General features: G+C 34.1%; 1 protein-coding gene across 1 annotated transcript; it reads right to left on the bottom strand.

The window, feature by feature from the left end:
• Positions 1-1,253: 1,253 nt before the first annotated feature.
• Positions 1,254-12,493, bottom strand: LOC143604228 (uncharacterized). Its single transcript, XM_077080772.1, has 20 exons — positions 12,373-12,493; positions 12,157-12,314; positions 11,904-12,068; positions 11,641-11,829; positions 11,375-11,562; positions 11,233-11,293; positions 10,654-10,732; positions 10,485-10,561; positions 10,313-10,375; positions 10,153-10,236; positions 9,924-10,075; positions 9,250-9,289; positions 9,029-9,172; positions 8,837-8,953; positions 8,551-8,772; positions 7,852-8,016; positions 6,571-7,225; positions 5,485-5,645; positions 1,481-1,643; positions 1,254-1,402 (listed from the first exon to the last, which is right to left on the bottom strand). Exons 1-20 carry the CDS (start codon positions 12,491-12,493, stop codon positions 1,254-1,256), a joined length of 3,153 nt encoding a protein of 1,050 aa, XP_076936887.1.
• Between the last annotated feature and the right edge of the window lie 4,574 nt (positions 12,494-17,067).

The raw sequence follows: 17,067 nt of genomic DNA, 5'->3' as shown, positions 1-17,067 counted from the left end.
AGTCATTGCTCATTTCCAGGTTCCAAAACCGTTTTCGTCAAAGAATATTGAAACAAGAATCGTGCCAGGGTGACTAGACGGATGAAGGTAAAGAGGATTTGAAGGACCAATGGTCATATTTTGAGCAAAAGAACTATTCGGGGCTTCCATTTTGGAAAATACAGGAAAACGAACTTAAACGAGTGGGGAAAGAACTTATACGCTAGAAGAAGAAAGAATTCTGAAACTTATGCGCCGTATAAGTACGACGTAGAAGATATACGCTAAAATGTACGTATGCGGCGTATAAGTGAGCAAAACACTTACACGGCGTATAAGTGAGCAAAACACTTACACGGCGTATAAGTGAACAAAACACTTATGCGCCAGAAAGAAACTTATTCGGCGTATAAGAATGAACTTATACGCCGTATAAATGCAAAAAGAAGAAATGATGAAAAACGAGCAAAGTTCTGAAACCTTGAGGAAAGGTTCAAGAACAAGAAAAGAACATTTTGAGAGATTTGTGTGAAGTTTTGACGGTGAAAACTCTGAAAGAGATGAAAAATAGATGATAAAGAAGATTTTAAAGGAAAAAACAAAACAAATACCAGCTGAAACAGATGAAAAAGATGATTAAAAGATCAAGAATGAAAAGAAAATAGATGAAGAGAGAAAAATAGGAGAAAATATAGAAAAACCCGGTTAACGAAGAGCAGGCCTTAATAAACATGCTCCGATTCCATGTAATTGTATAAAACGATAACACGAAAGAAAAAATGAAATGATGAAGAGAGAAATATTATTGCTCCAGAATCAAATATACAATACAAATGAAACAAACAAACTATATATATACTACAACATATGCGACGCATATGTTGTGCCGTACATATGCGACGCATGTGTTGATAACTTCAATATATGCGCTCACAGATCATCTTATAATATAAACATACAGATTTAACTAGGAGGTAAAACATTTTTTTTTATGTATTTGCCCATATTTAAATGTAATAAGATGTTTGTACGGTCTTAAAAGAGTAATTGCTAGAGAGAAATAAACGCAGAACAAGAGAACAAGTATCATATTCCCACATAAAAAGAACCACCCATTTCAAAAACAATCTGTAATATACACAAAATGGTATAAGAAACCAAATGCCATAAAAAAGAACCACACAAATTTCAAGAACAATCTTTTAAATAGAAAAAAAAAATGGTACAAGAAACCAAATGCCATTGTAGAGTGTCTCATTGTCCTATGGCATATACTACTTAAAGAAGAGAGCAGTTTCAGGGAAGGCATCTACAAAGCTTGAAACAAGTTGTTGTGGCAACTTTGGTCCTTGTAAAAGTGCTTGGTGATGGCTTTCCATCAACGACCTCACAATGTCTAGTGCATCAACTTCATCCAACTCTCCTACACAAAGATACATTTCTTATAAGCCAAAAGGTTATGAACAAACTAGCGTTTGCCAAAAGGTGTTTTGATGATTACCTAATTCAATTTCTTCCTCTTGGTCTTCCGCATCCACTACTTCCAAACCAGTCCCGTTTTCTAAATCAATGGCTGCTTGTGCACATCTTTCCAAAAATTCTTCTTCGGTTTCTTCATGTTCATCATCGTCGTCGTCGTCGTCGTCATCATCATCATCCGAATCCTAATAAAGAGATTGTATGAAAGATATCATAAACTATTAGAAATTGAAAATGTAAATGAGAATTTGTTACAAACGGGTTAAAAATGAACAAGATATATATATATATATATATATACACACATACTAGGCAGGTGCCCGCGTGATGCGGCGGGTGTCCAAACGCAAACCCTGCGAATCACAAAACAATTAAGAGTGTTCATGGTTCGGTTTAAAGCCTTTAAACCTTTTAAACCAGTCATCAGTTTGGTTTCACGGTCGTTTTTTTCTTTTTTTTTTCACTTTCACTCAGTTGGCTGGTTTTAAAATTTTAAAACCGTAGCTAAAGCTTTGGTTCACGGATTATGCTGAAAACCGGCCATATGAAATCAGACCAAACTTAAATTTGTATGTATTTTAATCTCTTTTATTATTTAGTATTTGATAAGTTTTGTTATATATTAGATATATTTAAGATATAAATAAACAAATTCTTTTTTAATACAAGTAAACATGACTATTGCAACTTTAAATTAACCTAATTCCAGTATGATTTTTTATAATCTTCGTTCTTGTTATAATTTCACATCCTAGGTGTTCCATTAATCTTTACCATTTATGTAGCTAAAATTATCATTTTTCCTATTTTGTTATATATAAGAGAGTTGGTAACGATTCGATTTCAATTTTCAATGATTTAATTTTGGTTTGGACGACGAAAAATCGATACTAATGGTTGGGCTCACAAGTTTAACTTACAAACCATAAAAAACCGACATCGAGAACCCCTACGTAACTTATTAACTTTTTAAAATTGAAAGAATTATAACAATATCATACAAAAATTAAAAAGAATAAAATGCTCGATTTTATGGTGCATTTTTTTACAAAAATATTAGCGCACAAAAAAATTATGGTTGTTTAAAAATCGTGGTGGGAAGTTAGTTTAAGATTAAAATTAAAAACATAATACGGTTAAAGATGAGGGGGCAAACTTGTAAGTTAGGTGAATTGTGTTTAAAAGACAAGTTTACCCCTTTTTACACATGTACTTTATGCATTAGCATTTGTAAAATTCTTAAAATCAAGTGTCTTAATTTACCATTGTCTCACTCTCATGTATTATATATAGTATAGATATAGATAGTTAGAATATAATTGAACAAAGTCTTTTTTAATACAAGTAAACATAACTATTAAAACTTTAAATTAACCTAATTCTAGTATGATTTTTTATAATCTTCGTTCTTGTTATAATTTCGCATCCTAGGTGTTCCGTTAATCTTTACCATTTATGTAGCTAAAATTATCATTTTTCCTATTTTGTTATCTATAAGAGAGTTGGTAACGATTCGGTTTCAATTTTCAATGATTCAATTTTGGTTTGGACGACGAAAAATCGATACTAATGGTTGGGCTCACAAGTTTAACTTACAAACCATAGAAAATCGACATCGAGCACCCCTACGTAAATAATTAATTTTTTAAAATTGAAAGAATTATAACAATATCATACTCAAATTAAAAAAAATAAAATGCTCGATTTTATGGTGCACTTTTTTTTTACAAAAATATTAGCGTACGAAAAAATTATGATCATTTAAAAATCGTGGTGGGAAGTTAGTTTAAGATTAAAATTAAAAACATAATATGATTAAAGATGAGGGGGGCAAACTTGTAAGTTAGGTGAATTGTGTTTAAAAGACAATTTTACCCCTTCTTACACATGTACTTTATGCATTAGCATTTGTAAAACTCTTAAAATCAAGTGTCTTAATTTACCATTGTCTCATGTATTATATATATATATATATATATATATAGGGAGAGGATCAAGAGAGAACTAGAGAACTAATAAAGAAATATTTTTAATTTAATTAAAAAAAATATTTTTAAATTTATGTTTTTGCCATTATTTTTATATTATGTTACCATTTACTCGAAAAATATAAAAAAAACTCGTTGTAGTGCACATATGCAATACATCGACTTTTTTTTATTGCATATGTGCACTAGTGTGTATTTTGATATGTGCAATAATGTTGAATAGCATATATGCAATTTTTTGTATTGTATTAGTGCAATAGTGTTATATTATATACAAAAATACCAAAAAAACAATATAGTGCATATGTGCATTAGTGTTGTATTACGTATATGCGATAGTTTGTTTCGAGTACAATTATTAGTGTTTGTATTTGCATATATTCAATAGTGTGTATTGTATAATGCAATTGTGTTGTATTATATGCAAAAAAACATTATTGTATATATGCAATACACATTAGTGCACATATGCACTACATCGCCGGTTTTTTTTTTAGGAACAATATCATCTTATTAGAAGGAAAGAAAAAAAAATCGCAAAATATTTTTTTTAAAAAGTTAAAAACAGTTTTTATTAGTTCTTTAGTTCTCTCTTTAAGAGGAGTTCTCTCTAGATCCCACCCCTATATATATATATGTATATATATATATATAGAAGTCATGAGACCTATAAAGCCCCAACACTATATGAAAAAAGTTATAATACCCTTTTGGTACAAGTCGTTTACCGGAATGGAATGGAGTGGAATTTGGTACAAGGGACCATGAAAAAAGGTTATAATACCCTTTTACGGTGTGTTTGTTTCGCCGGAATGGAATTTAGATGGAATTGGAATTGATTTCCATTCCTTAAGATGCTCGTTTCGTTGGAATTGAAATCTTAATTCCATTTTAGTGCGTTTGGTTGACAGAATTGGAATTGGAATTCAATTTCTTCAAAATCCTTTAAATAAAGGAATTCCAAATCCTTCTATCTTGTAAAGGAATTCAAGTTAATTTGTTGGAATCTTCAATCGATCGACTGACATGGTTGCGTTCAGGTCGATGTTTCGGGGGTGCTTGCATTCAGGTCGACACTCCGGGTCGCAGCGCTTTTAGGTCAGTGCTCCGGGTCGGGTCGCATTCAAGTCGACACACCGAACGGGCGTCAACTCATGTTCAGTTCATGACGCCTCGGTCAGTTTGCGTTCGGTTCAACGGCCCACAATGGTTCGACCCGACCAGCCAACGACCTGAACCATTTCGATCTGACCCGATTTTGTTTTTTTTTCATTCTTGTCAGTTTCCATGGTTTTGTTTCGGTCCGGTTTCAATTTTTTAGCTCGTTTTGGTCGGTTTTTTCCGGTTTCTTTATGTTCAGTTTTGATGTTTTTGTTTCATTTTAGTCGGGTTAAATCGGTTTCGATTTTTTCTATCGTTTTGGACGATTTCATTTCGGTTCAGTTGTGATATTTTTGTCAGAATAAAAGTACCAGACCCAACCAAAACGAAACAAACAAAAAACTAAAAATACAAAAATCAAACCGAAAAAAACCGACCAAAACGAAACAAAAGAACCACGACCGAACCGAAAAGGAAGCAGCCAAAACGAAACAGAAACATGAACTTGATCCGAGAAGAAACCAAAAAAACTGATCAAAATGAAACAAAAATCGAAACCGAACTTAAACAAAACCGACCAAAACGTAACAGAAAAACCGAAACCAAACCGAAAAAACCAACCAAAACGCAACAAAAAAATGAAACCTTGTCAGGTAGAACGGTTCGGGTCGGCCCGAAACATTGTGGGTCTCGGTAGAGCGGGGAAAGAGTTGGTGGGAATTGGGATGATTATTTCCAATTCATTGGCCAACCAAACACGTCAGGAATGGAATTGAGATTCCAATTCCAACAAATTCCCATTCCTATTGAAATGTTTAAATTCCAAATCCAATTCCTTTTACTTAATATTATTATTAACATAAACATTTAGCAGACCATGATATAACAACACATGAGATGCTGACATTGCTGAAAAGGTAAATTATGAGAGTCAAACCTCATCATCTGTGTGGTCATTGTCATCCTCGCTGGCATCCTCGTCATTATTTTCTTGTACTTGTTTTAACCGCACAGAGGCTTCCATCACAGCAGCCAAACACTCCCACAACAACCCATCTCTCGTATGTAGTCCCGACATTAACTTTGCTAATGTCAATACTGTTAAAGTATATAATTGCATAACCATAATATTAGTTTAGTCTAGGCCTGTAAACGAACCGAAGTTTAGTGAACAGTTTGTGAACGTGCGATTTTGTTCGTTTATTTTTTTAAAAAAACAAACGAATATGAATAATTTTCTTTTGTTTTTTTGTTTTTTGTTTTTGTTTACTTAGTTAAATGAACGAACATGAACAAGCCTTCTTCTTTTGTTTAGATTTGTTTATTTAAATTAGTTTATGTTTGTTTATTTAATAAACAAACAAATATGATCATAAATTTTTGCTCATTTAGTTAAATGAACAAACATGAACATGTGTCTCGTTCGTTCATTTATGTTCGTGAACGTTTGTTTATGTTCGTTCATTTATGTTCTTGAACGTTCGTTTATGATAGTTCGTTTGTGTTCATTTTTGTTTGTTTATGCTCGTTAATACATTCATTTAAAATTATTTGCGCCATTACAAGCTAGTCTAATTTTAATAAATTTTTAGGCCCAACACATTGTTTTTCACATTAGTATAAACTAGCTTAGCTCAGTTGTATACATTCATCTATTTAGTTATGTTCGATTGTTTATGTTCGTGAACGGTTTGGTTATAAACAGAAACAAACACAAGCATGTTCATTGTCTTAACTACCAAACATGAACAAGAAAACCTTGTTTAGTTTAATTGGTCGTGGTCGATCGTTTGTTCGGTTAAAGTTAAACGAACAAACACGAACATGTTCATATTTTTAACGAACGAACATGAACAAGAAAATCACGTGCGCTTAACTGTTCCTGCTCGATATTTTGTTCGGGTTAAGTTAAAATGAACGAACATGGGCACGTTTTGGTCAAGTGGAAAACAAAGCAAGTACTATAAATTAAGAACACCTCTTATAAAGTTTTGTAGGAGGAATTAGAATAAGAAAAGGTTACCAGTTAACTTAATTTCAGACTCGGTTGATAATCCATGTTCAAACATAGATGAAGAAATGGAAAAAAGAGCACGCGCCCACACTCTTAATCCTTCATGCTCATTCTCCTCTAATGTCTTTTCAACGATTTCGGGATAACGTAAATAACATGAACATATAGCAAGCAGCAATGGCTTCCAAACATGAGACTGTTTTAACTGTTTTTCTTTAAAACAAGAAAATGCAGCGCGTGTGAAAGATGCAGTAACCGCATACATTATATGTTCGTCTTCATGTGAACACGTTAAAACATGTAAAAGGATGTGAACAGAAGACGATGCTCTATAGATCACAGATGGGTACTGTGAAAAGGCGTTGCTGACAAACCCACAAATTCCTTCAATAATGGAAGGTTGACCTGTTGACCCGCGTATGAAGTTTGTTAAAGTTACTTTCTTGTGCAGATACGCAGCTTCTTTGATGCAGCTGAATATAGATGAATCCTCTTCTTCCTCCCAACTATTATAATTTGAAACTAGACTGGCCCAAATCAGTAAAAGTTTTGAGACGGTTTGTTTCTGAACATCACTTTCATTAATATCAGACATGATGAATGTGAGTAATGTTGATGAATCATCTATGCAGCTTGATGATGGACATTTCGGATCTTCAGTTTTCTGCAATTCAAACGACGAATATAGTGAATGAATATTATGTGTGTGTGCGTGCGTGCGTGCGTGCGTGTATAGCTCATGAAGCATACAAATAATATTAATAAAAAGGGCAACACCATACAAAACCAACATACTTTCTGTTTTTTCTCAACAAGGTCATACAAAACCAACATAGTTTCTGTTTTTCTCATAAAGGTCACTACTCTACATGTTAAATTTGAACAAAATAGTGAAAATTTTTAAAACCACTTGGTAACTGCACATTCAAATTGTTTTAAAAACAAGATAAAAATAAAAATATAATCTACGTAAGCAAAACAACCAGATGTGTAAAACATTGTTGAAAGACTTTAGAGAGACTTTAATGTGGAAAATATTGTAGAGGGACTTTTGTGAAATAAATTTAAAAATTGTGTTGCCCTTTACGAATATGTCCAAATGAAAAAATATATGTAAAAAAAACCCTTAGTTATCATGTTTAGACACAGATTATGTTTATAAAAAAAATAAATAAAAATAAAAAACAAAAAAAATTAAAAAAAACTTAAAAAGAAGTACTTGGATTAACAGTTTTAATCCCTCCCAAGCAGCTCATTTTGCCAACTATTATTAAATATATTTAAACCAACATTTTGAGCTGATGTCAGCCAAGCCACTTGCAGAAGATCTGTAAAAGCTGTGGCAATGGTAGATCGACCAGTAGCAACAACATTATTTTTATCGTCATTATCAGGCAAAGAACCTTCCCAATACTGAGCCATAACTGATAACGCACCAATACCTCTCACAACCACCTATAATCAAGATCCACGTGTCAGTTACCCTCTTTTAGAGTTAATTACACAGATGGCCGCTGTCTTTTGGCAAAGTAACAGCTTTAGGTACTAAGCAAAAAAAGTAACAAGTTCGGGGATTGTAACGAGTTTAGGTATTAAGGCTAACTTCTGTTAAATTTTATGATAAAGTAGAGTAAAACGACTAAAATACCCTTTAGGGAACTATTTTTGAAATTTATTTTTAAACATTTAACAGCAGGGACTATTTGCGTAAATCTCTCTAAAACATATACAAATAAGTTACAAAAATAGTCCCTTAAAGGGTATTATAGTCATAATTTAACAGAAAACATAAAGCACTTTAGCCTCAATAGCCAAACTCGTTAAAAATTGAAAGCACAAACTCTAAGTATGTAACTTTTTTTGAAAGCACAAACTCCAAGTTTGTAACTTTTTTTTGCTTAGAACCTAAACCTGTTACTTTATCTATGTAATTAACTCAATTATACATGACTACGAAATTCGAGAATAATGGTGAATAACAAGGCTTACTTGGGGCCATGGCTCAGGAACAAGAGGGATATGTTTCACAATATGTTGAGTTAGCATGGAAATAATATGTGGGATATGAGAGGCAACAACATCAGCTCCAGCTTCCACTAATGTTTTAAGAAGCTCAAACATAATTGAGGTTTCTTCCTCACTGTTATCTATTTTAATTCGGTCAATTAAAACTTGAAGAACCGGTAACCAATCGGGTGGATTGAACTCATTCTGCACAATAATAAAGAGCTTTAAGTGTTCTTTAGACAAACATCAGAGGAAGAATATTGAATACCTCAGCAAGTTGAGCAAGTGCACCAGCTGAGGATACTCGTACGGGATAACATGAAACATCTGTGCCGTCCATTACTAAGGCTTTTAACAGGGATGAATATACATCAGAACTCATTTCCTGAATATTCAAATAATGGCATCATATATATGAATATGATGTGAGGTAGTAACAAAACTATATTTTATTACTGACTTGAGGTATACAGGAAACAAGCTCTCCAAGTATCCAGTTGGCAGAAGCAACCAAATAAGGGTGACAAATGGATGCGTTGTATAACGGTAGGACCCGTGATCGAATAAGCATGCCTGTATATGCAGGTTTCTGCTCTGTCAGAAACTGAGAGTGAAAGTATTAGTTATATCTTTGTATTAAGAAAAACATAAAGTAAAGACTTTGGACGGCGATATCCTTACATCTACGAGGCTGCCATATGCCATCAAAACACCATAATAACTGTCAAATAAAAAAATTACAGTGTAACAAAAGCAATAGTGCATACTAATAAAGCATAAGTTGCACGGTTGTTAAATGAGTGTTTCTTATACAGTACTAGTGATGACTGATGATACTGAATTACACCCAAAATATGAAAACTCTACGAGAACGCTAAACTTGATTGTGATGTATGTGAATAAGTAACTGATTGTAATTTGAAATTGTGTTGAGTTTTTTTTTTCTCCCATCTATAGACTATAAAGATCTCAAAAACCTAAAGCCGCCAACTAATCACAGGACACGCCCGCATTATTGAAACATGGTGGTTACCAAAATTTGACAACCTGGGAAATGTTTCATGAATTTAATAGAAAAGAAAAATGCAGTTTAATAAGTTGCATAGATCACAAGTAAAAAGTCAATATATTGAACTCTAAATATTACTGCTTACTGTAACTTCCCCCAATAACTAGTACTTTAATATGACCATCTTGCCAAAATCAAGCTAGATAATTATGTTTCACATCATTTATTTTGCTAATTATATAGTTCATCATGAAAACATGCAGCTATTGTACCTTAATCTTACAAGAACACTTACACTATGGGTCTTTAAAAACATATTAAGTTACATGCTAATTAGTGAACTTACTCATTTATATTATTGTTGGTTACACCAGATGGAATTGGAAATTTGGACAAAAACGGAAGCACCAACAACTCCCCCATAGAGCTGCGACCTTTTTGTTTGTTCTTTTCGCCTTTTTTACGCTTTGATGTCACTGAACCCACAACAGGAGGCCCCTGCAAACATCACTTTAAACATTTAAAAATTAAAATAATATCAATATAGTAAACGTAACAATAATATTTCAAATGACCTTTGATACTGAAATAACACCAAGTAAGTTCAATGAACTTTTTCTTGGAGTGAATAAGTCCTCTCTCCATCCTGAAATTTCTTCCTGTTACACAAAATTCATCGTTTATTTTTATTGTTTTAAGCAAATATGTAATGCTAAAAATAGAATTAATACATACAAATTCAGTAGGGAGGTTCTTTCTTATGTACTCATCTGAATCTTCTTCCCACTCCGTAACATCCTAGAAGCAAATTTCAGTAATCGTTAACGCAAATATGCAATCAGTATTATAATAAGAACCATCAATTGAAATCAATAACCATGTGTATTCAGATTATGTATATCCAAACCTTTTCATTCAGTATTATTGCTGGAAATATTGCAGACTCTAGCAAAGATGAAAAGTGAGGGGAAACAAGTCTCCAGCCTTGTTTTCAGGCATAACTCAAAAATAAATAAATAAATAAATAAAATATAAAACAAGCAGCAAATCTAACTGACTAATGCAGTAATCCAAACTCACTGGGCCTGTTTCAAGGAGTCTAGATATAACATCAAAAGCTAAAGACACAACCCTCTCTGCCAAATTATCCACCTTCTGCACAAAACACATATCAAATCAATAAAAACCACATCATTCTACCACCTAATGAAAACAAAAGTACGTTTTTTGGATAAATTTCATATATATCCTTATAAACTTATCCACACCCAACTTTAATGAATTTTTCCTTACCGATCATTCTACTACCCCTTCCCAATATATTTGTTTAAAACCCCTTATAATAAATTTTTCCCAACTTTAATGAATTTAATTGATATCAACAATAAGCAAATTAACATAATGAAATTGTAAAGTTTTACTCAAAATGGGTAAAAAAGCAATTTCAAGCTAAAAATAGATAAATATTTTTTTTTGTGTTTAAGTTATAGATTTATGAGGGCAAAATGAAATTGTTTCAATAAATTGGGTATATTTGATATTTTAATTACTTTGTAAGGGCATGTATATGATATTTTTAGTTTTGTATGGGTATATATGATATTTTCCCAAGTTTATAGGGACATATATGAAATTGACCTTTTTTTAGAGCATACACTGAAGTCAATTTTTTGATTGAGTAGTTTGACAACAGAATTAATGATGTCTGGCATGAGTCTGTAAGATGAGAGAGAACAAAATCAGTAGTGATAAAGATGTGTAATGATTAAATAAACTTGAATAACGTTAATGTGTTACTTGTCAGAAAACTTCCTGTGTCGAGTGATAAGCACGCAGAAAATGAGCAAACTTCTCTTGGCAGTCTTGAACCTCAGTGTGTATGCATTTTCAACATCTTTAAATATTAAAGATTGAAGAATGTGAATTAGATCATGGCAAAGAGGCGGAAGCAACGGAAGCAATGCAGATGGCATATGCGATCTCACCTACATAAATAAACACAAAGATCATCATCTGGCTAAAGATAACTCATGTATCAGCTTTGGTAGAACATTGATACTTACAGAACAATAGATGCATTTGGTCATTATAAGAAGACTCTTCTCTGCTTCTTCCGTTTGAGCTTTATTTTGAACACAGAGGTCTTGAACAAACTGATGGAACAAAGGAACCATAGGCACGAGAATTTCGTGTGCGATTAGCTCCAATTGAGGTGGAACGGGCTCCTTGGCTAATTTCGGATTCAAAAAGTACTGCCACAAACAAACAAACGATGTTGACGGGCGCTTAATAAATACAAGTAAAGTGAAGTAAAGTAAAGTAGTACCTGAAATGGCCTGATAACCAATTGGAGAAGGGAAAGGGCATTGACGGTTGAGATCCCGGTGGTCTTATGAACCAGATGGCTATTTTGAATGACCAATTTGAGGTGAGGTACGAGTTGAGGCCACGAATTTTGCTTCACAAATTCAGCATCAACAATAGGACGAAACTGAGACAAACAAACATAGTCAGTCCGAATTCATACATGTATGCAGGTAGATACATTATTTACTACTACTACTACTACTACTACATACTGCTTCTATTAAGACTTTCAAAACAGCAGGTTGTGCTTGAAGCAATGAGCGCACAAGAAGGTCTCTAAAATCGTTGGTGGTGACTGGATTCCGCCTTATGAAATTCTTTAGATATGTTGCGGCAGCTATACATTGACCTTGAGTCTCATCCTCCCCACCTGACCAAATTGAATTGAGTAGTATATAATAATACGAACTGGAAGAGATGACTATTACTTACCGATGATGATGGCGATGAGAGCAAAGGGGAAATTAGGGTTGTTGTGTGAGTGGCAGAAAGGCGAACTTCACCGTTGGCGCTGAGTGTGTTGTTCAGAAGCAAAGCTATTGACTCCATTTTCCTTCCTTGCTCCGGAACCCTACCTAGCCCTGTGCTTTGCTTTCTTTCGGTTGCTGGCGCCAAACACCTTTTACAATGGCGGGAACCTCTCTCTCTCTCTCTCCACTTGCATTTTTAATTATTATTATTATTATTGGTTTTAGACGAAATAATTTAAATTATAAAATTATAAGTAAAAAAAATAATTACATCTATACTTGTATCTATATAATGTATATATAAATTGATTTTATTTATATCACAAAATGATTTTTTTAAATGAACTTAATAAAAAAATGTTCGTACAAAAACGTACCTAAGAATGCTTCTTTCTATTGAAAAATTCATTCTCGGTGCCATATGTGTATAATTGAAAGACTTTTGGTTATGAACCAATTTCGGAAATAAAGCTTCTCATACGATAGTATTTCTAACCACTCAGCCTAAATACAGAAGGAGCGTTACCTTTGTTGATATATTTATCAATTTACCACCCATCAAATGAAAGTAGAACATTAAATTGTAACAATTGATGTTTTTCAAGATCTATGTTTCACTGAGCTACACCATGAAAAAGATTTTTATAAGTTTTAAATGGCTTCTCGACTTTGTCATAATGACAACATAAAAAATAACATGTTAACCCTTTTAATTTTGTGAATGTTCATTTGAGCATAGTTATGCATAACATGCTTCCCATACAACACTCTGATCACCATTAAAGGAAAAATTAGCGTTGACATTAATATTTCAAATTTGATAAAAGTTAGAAGCATTCATAGGTATGGGGGTGGCACGCCGAAAGTGTTCGCAATCTTTTCTTATATTTTAATAGTTGAGGGAAAAATAGTCAATTTGCCAAATTCCGAACCTTTTGATTATTTCAAAAAATGACCTTAAAAATAAATTTGAAACCCGAATCATGTTTAAACTTTTAGCTTTCATACTTTTGACATTTTAAAGTCAACACTTTGAACCCATAACAAATTTGACGATAAATCTATTACTCAAAATTTTCATTTTTGACCCGTACAAATTTTAACATAAATGTAGTTAACTTGTACCAAACAATCTACCAACTTTTAACCCATAAAATCAAATTTAATTTCCATAAAAAACCCGAAACAATTTTCATTTCAGAAACATGATTTTTTGTTGACTTTGAAATTCACCAAGTATTTTGAAATATAGAGTAAAATAATATGTTAATATTTATATTTAAAAAAATATATAGATATTATATAAATATAGTGTAAAAGAGAAGTGAATCATTATTGATTTATTACATCTATTAGGATATATTAGTTTTGGAGGGAAAACATTGTGAGAATTAACCAAAACATGACAAGTATCCACATTTATTTTACTTTATTAGAATAGGTAGATTGTTATTATTATTATTATTATTATTATTATTATTATTATTCTTCCGCCGGTTATTATATAATACAAAACTAATTATTTGATTAAAACTAGGGGTCCCGCACCACCTAAACCGATTTCCAAGCTTTCTTTCGGTCGAAGAAGAGAGGATTAAGCATGATAGAGAAGAAGAAGGTGCTGTTTGCTTTGTCTGCGTCGCGCAGACATTGCTATCTACAGACTGTTTGATTTCTGGAAAACGTTTCATTAAAAAGCGTCTGCGAAAGCTCTTCTTGGTGCAAACTTGGCTTATCTACATCTGAGATCTTCTAAGGTCTGCAGAGGGTTAAACACCACACCATACCAACACCCACTGTCCACCATTACCACCACCCATCGTTCGCCACCACCACCACCCATCGTTCGCCACCACCGTCCACCCCCACCACCCACCCATCGTCCGCCACCCACCACCAACGTCCGTCACCACTGTCCACCAACACCACCCACCATTTTCCACCACCACCGTCCACCAACTACCACCAACGTCTACCACTCACCGTTCGCCACCACCACCGTCTACCACCATCGTCCACCACCACCAATGTCCACCACTCACCACCGCCTTCTACCACCATTATCCACCACCACCTACTGTACGCCGCCATCACCCACCACACACCACTACCACTATCACCATCCAGCATCACCACCACCCGCTACCACAGTCTGTACACCACTACCAGTTTATTTAGCAATCTACAGACTTTAGCAAACAAGCAGTCTTTTTCTTGCAGACCGCAGAGGTTTGGTCCACCTCTTATTCTGCAGATATGGTCCACAGACTACAGATATTTTACCTCTGAAAAAACAGACAGCGCCGAAGTCATTCTCATCACCTATCATGCCACTAACGAAAGAAATCTATATTGGAATTTGTGAACTGGTTTGGTTAAGTCAAAGCGGCCGACTGAGTTATAACCCGTGAGAATTACACCTTGGGTAACTATAACAAACCATAAAACAATCCAAAAAGAATAAAATATTTAAAAGAAGAGGTGAAGAAATTAGAAGAAAAAGAGAAGAAATAAAACAAAGGAAGAATAGAGAATGTAAAGAAAGAAAAATTCCATCCCACATTGATGGAGGAAAGAAAATGGAAGGCTTCTACCATGGTATAAACAGGATTCCTAATTCTTGTCCACGTCTCTAGATTACAAAACTTCTTAGCTCCTTATAAGGAAGAAAGCTCACATGATAATATTCTTGTGTGTCAAATCACATCTAGTGGTCCAAGAAGAGGGTGCGAAGCACCCGACGCCCACGAGCACGGGCTCGGGCTTGGGCGAAGTGCGATGGGCGCAATGTGCGCTTTGATGGTAAGATTCTTCGCGCTACGCGAACTAGTAGTAGTCATCCAGAAAGCCCTTTGTCCTTCACACGACGCGAAGGGGAAGTCACGCAACGGTTACACGTGTCATGCCACGTGGCATAGCTAGGGCTGACTCGACAACCCTACATCAACTTCGCGTGACAAGATGGTTTCTTAGCGCGACGCGAAGATGCTCAATTTCAAGCATATATAGGTTGGAATTCTGGACTTCACAAATCGTTCACTTTCATATTCTCTCTCAAAATTTCTTATATATAAGGCTAGTATTATACCCAAGTAGTTGTAACGGTACCTCTCTGATCGAAAGGAACTTATACACGAATCCAAAAGCTCTACCTAACCAAGGTATGACATTGTTCCATCGTGTAAAGCTTCATGTCTAATGATTATCGTTATGATTATGGGTTTATACTAATATAGATATACTACATTGTGCATAATCTTGTTGCTTAACATCAGAAGACTTGTTAAATATAAATTTACAAGGTGAGACATTCGAGTTTTTGCACAACTCACATTTGCGTCAAAAAATTGATTTTCAATACTGTCATGATGCTTTTCTAAACCCACTAAACTCATGACAGATAGTCCAAATATTTTCAAATATATTTTCAATACATTACAGTGATTAAGTATCTGTAGACTTAAGGGATGGTTACTACTGGTATTGTGGGGTTTTGTATAAAAGGCTTGCCTACTGGGCTATTAAACGTTACTTGTTGGACAAGTGTTAGCCAATAAGTAATATGACCATAGTCACAGATACGGTCGAGTGACAAGTGCCTTTTGGTAATTTGTAAGCAGGCAGATGTAAAAACATCTTAATGCTGTAACTGTAAAATGTGTCATTTATAAATGAATGTACTCACCAGCATTTTTTGCTGATCGAATATTTTTAAACATGTTTTGGGTGACTTGTTAGAGGCAAAGGAATAATGCATGCGGGCTTCCAGCGTAAATAAGTGGCTTATCACCAGAATAAAGAAACATGTTTTATAAATTAGGGTTAATCCCTATAAAACCTATGTTTGTATAAAATTGGGTTTAATACCAGTTTATGAAATAAGAAATTATGGTGTTTTTATAACTCTGATCATTTTTCTAACTACGGTCATGATGAAATATTCCACAGCAAATTATTTTTATAAACATCGATACCACCACTAAACGTTCACGGCTCCCCTCCCGGGGTATCGGGATCGGGGGTTGTGACAGCTGAAGTGGTATCAGAGCCACTGGTTTAAGCAATGTAGGTATTTTAACAATACCTAATTATGTGTTAGGAAATAAATGTGTTAACTTATGTGTAAACTCTATTTATAAGAGTCTAACTATACATAAATATAAATTATATGACTTTTCTTTTGAGTTCGCTGTTATATTATTTTTGATTAACATCATGAGTGAGCTTATAGAAGCTTTTGAGAACATATCTGTCAATACGGAAGAAATGGAGACGGGAAACCCATCAACCGATGAAAAAACAAATGAGCCAATGGTGTTTACTGCCCAGTCCTCAACCTCAACTCAACCAAAACAAAAAAGAAGAAAAAGATATATAGATTGGAGAAAGGGAATGAGAAAACAAAGAAGAAAAGTCATAATTCCAGTACCACAACCTCAACCACCAACCGAACCACAACCCCTCAAACACAACCCATTGCTGAACTCCCCATGGAAAAAAGTCTAGGCCTATGCCTAGACCAATGTGAATTCTTCCAACCAATAGTTAATGACATTGGAGCAGGAGCCTCCACCAACCCAACTATACCAACCCAAAACCAGGAAAACCCACTTCCTTCTGACGAACTCATAAATCAGTCTCAGCTTGAAGAAT

Source organism: Bidens hawaiensis, unplaced genomic scaffold (genome assembly GCF_021521415.1).
Source record: "Bidens hawaiensis isolate Kalapana, Puna unplaced genomic scaffold, B.hawaiensis_p1.1 tig00064465_1, whole genome shotgun sequence".
Classification (NCBI taxonomy): domain Eukaryota; kingdom Viridiplantae; phylum Streptophyta; class Magnoliopsida; order Asterales; family Asteraceae; genus Bidens; species Bidens hawaiensis.
This window is presented reverse-complemented; position numbering and strand designations above follow the sequence as displayed.

Excerpts from the sequence above, each read along its gene's own strand:
- LOC143604228 (XM_077080772.1), bottom strand. The coding sequence starts at position 12,493 with ATGGAGTCAATAGCTTTGCTTCTGAACAACACACTCAGCGCCAACGGT. Across the intron at positions 11,563-11,640 it reads CCAAATGCATCTATTGTTCT|GTGAGATCGCATATGCCATC; the intron begins GTAAGTATCAAT and ends TTATTTATGTAG. Across the intron at positions 9,173-9,249 it reads CATATGGCAGCCTCGTAGAT|TTTCTGACAGAGCAGAAACC; the intron begins GTAAGGATATCG and ends TTTCACTCTCAG.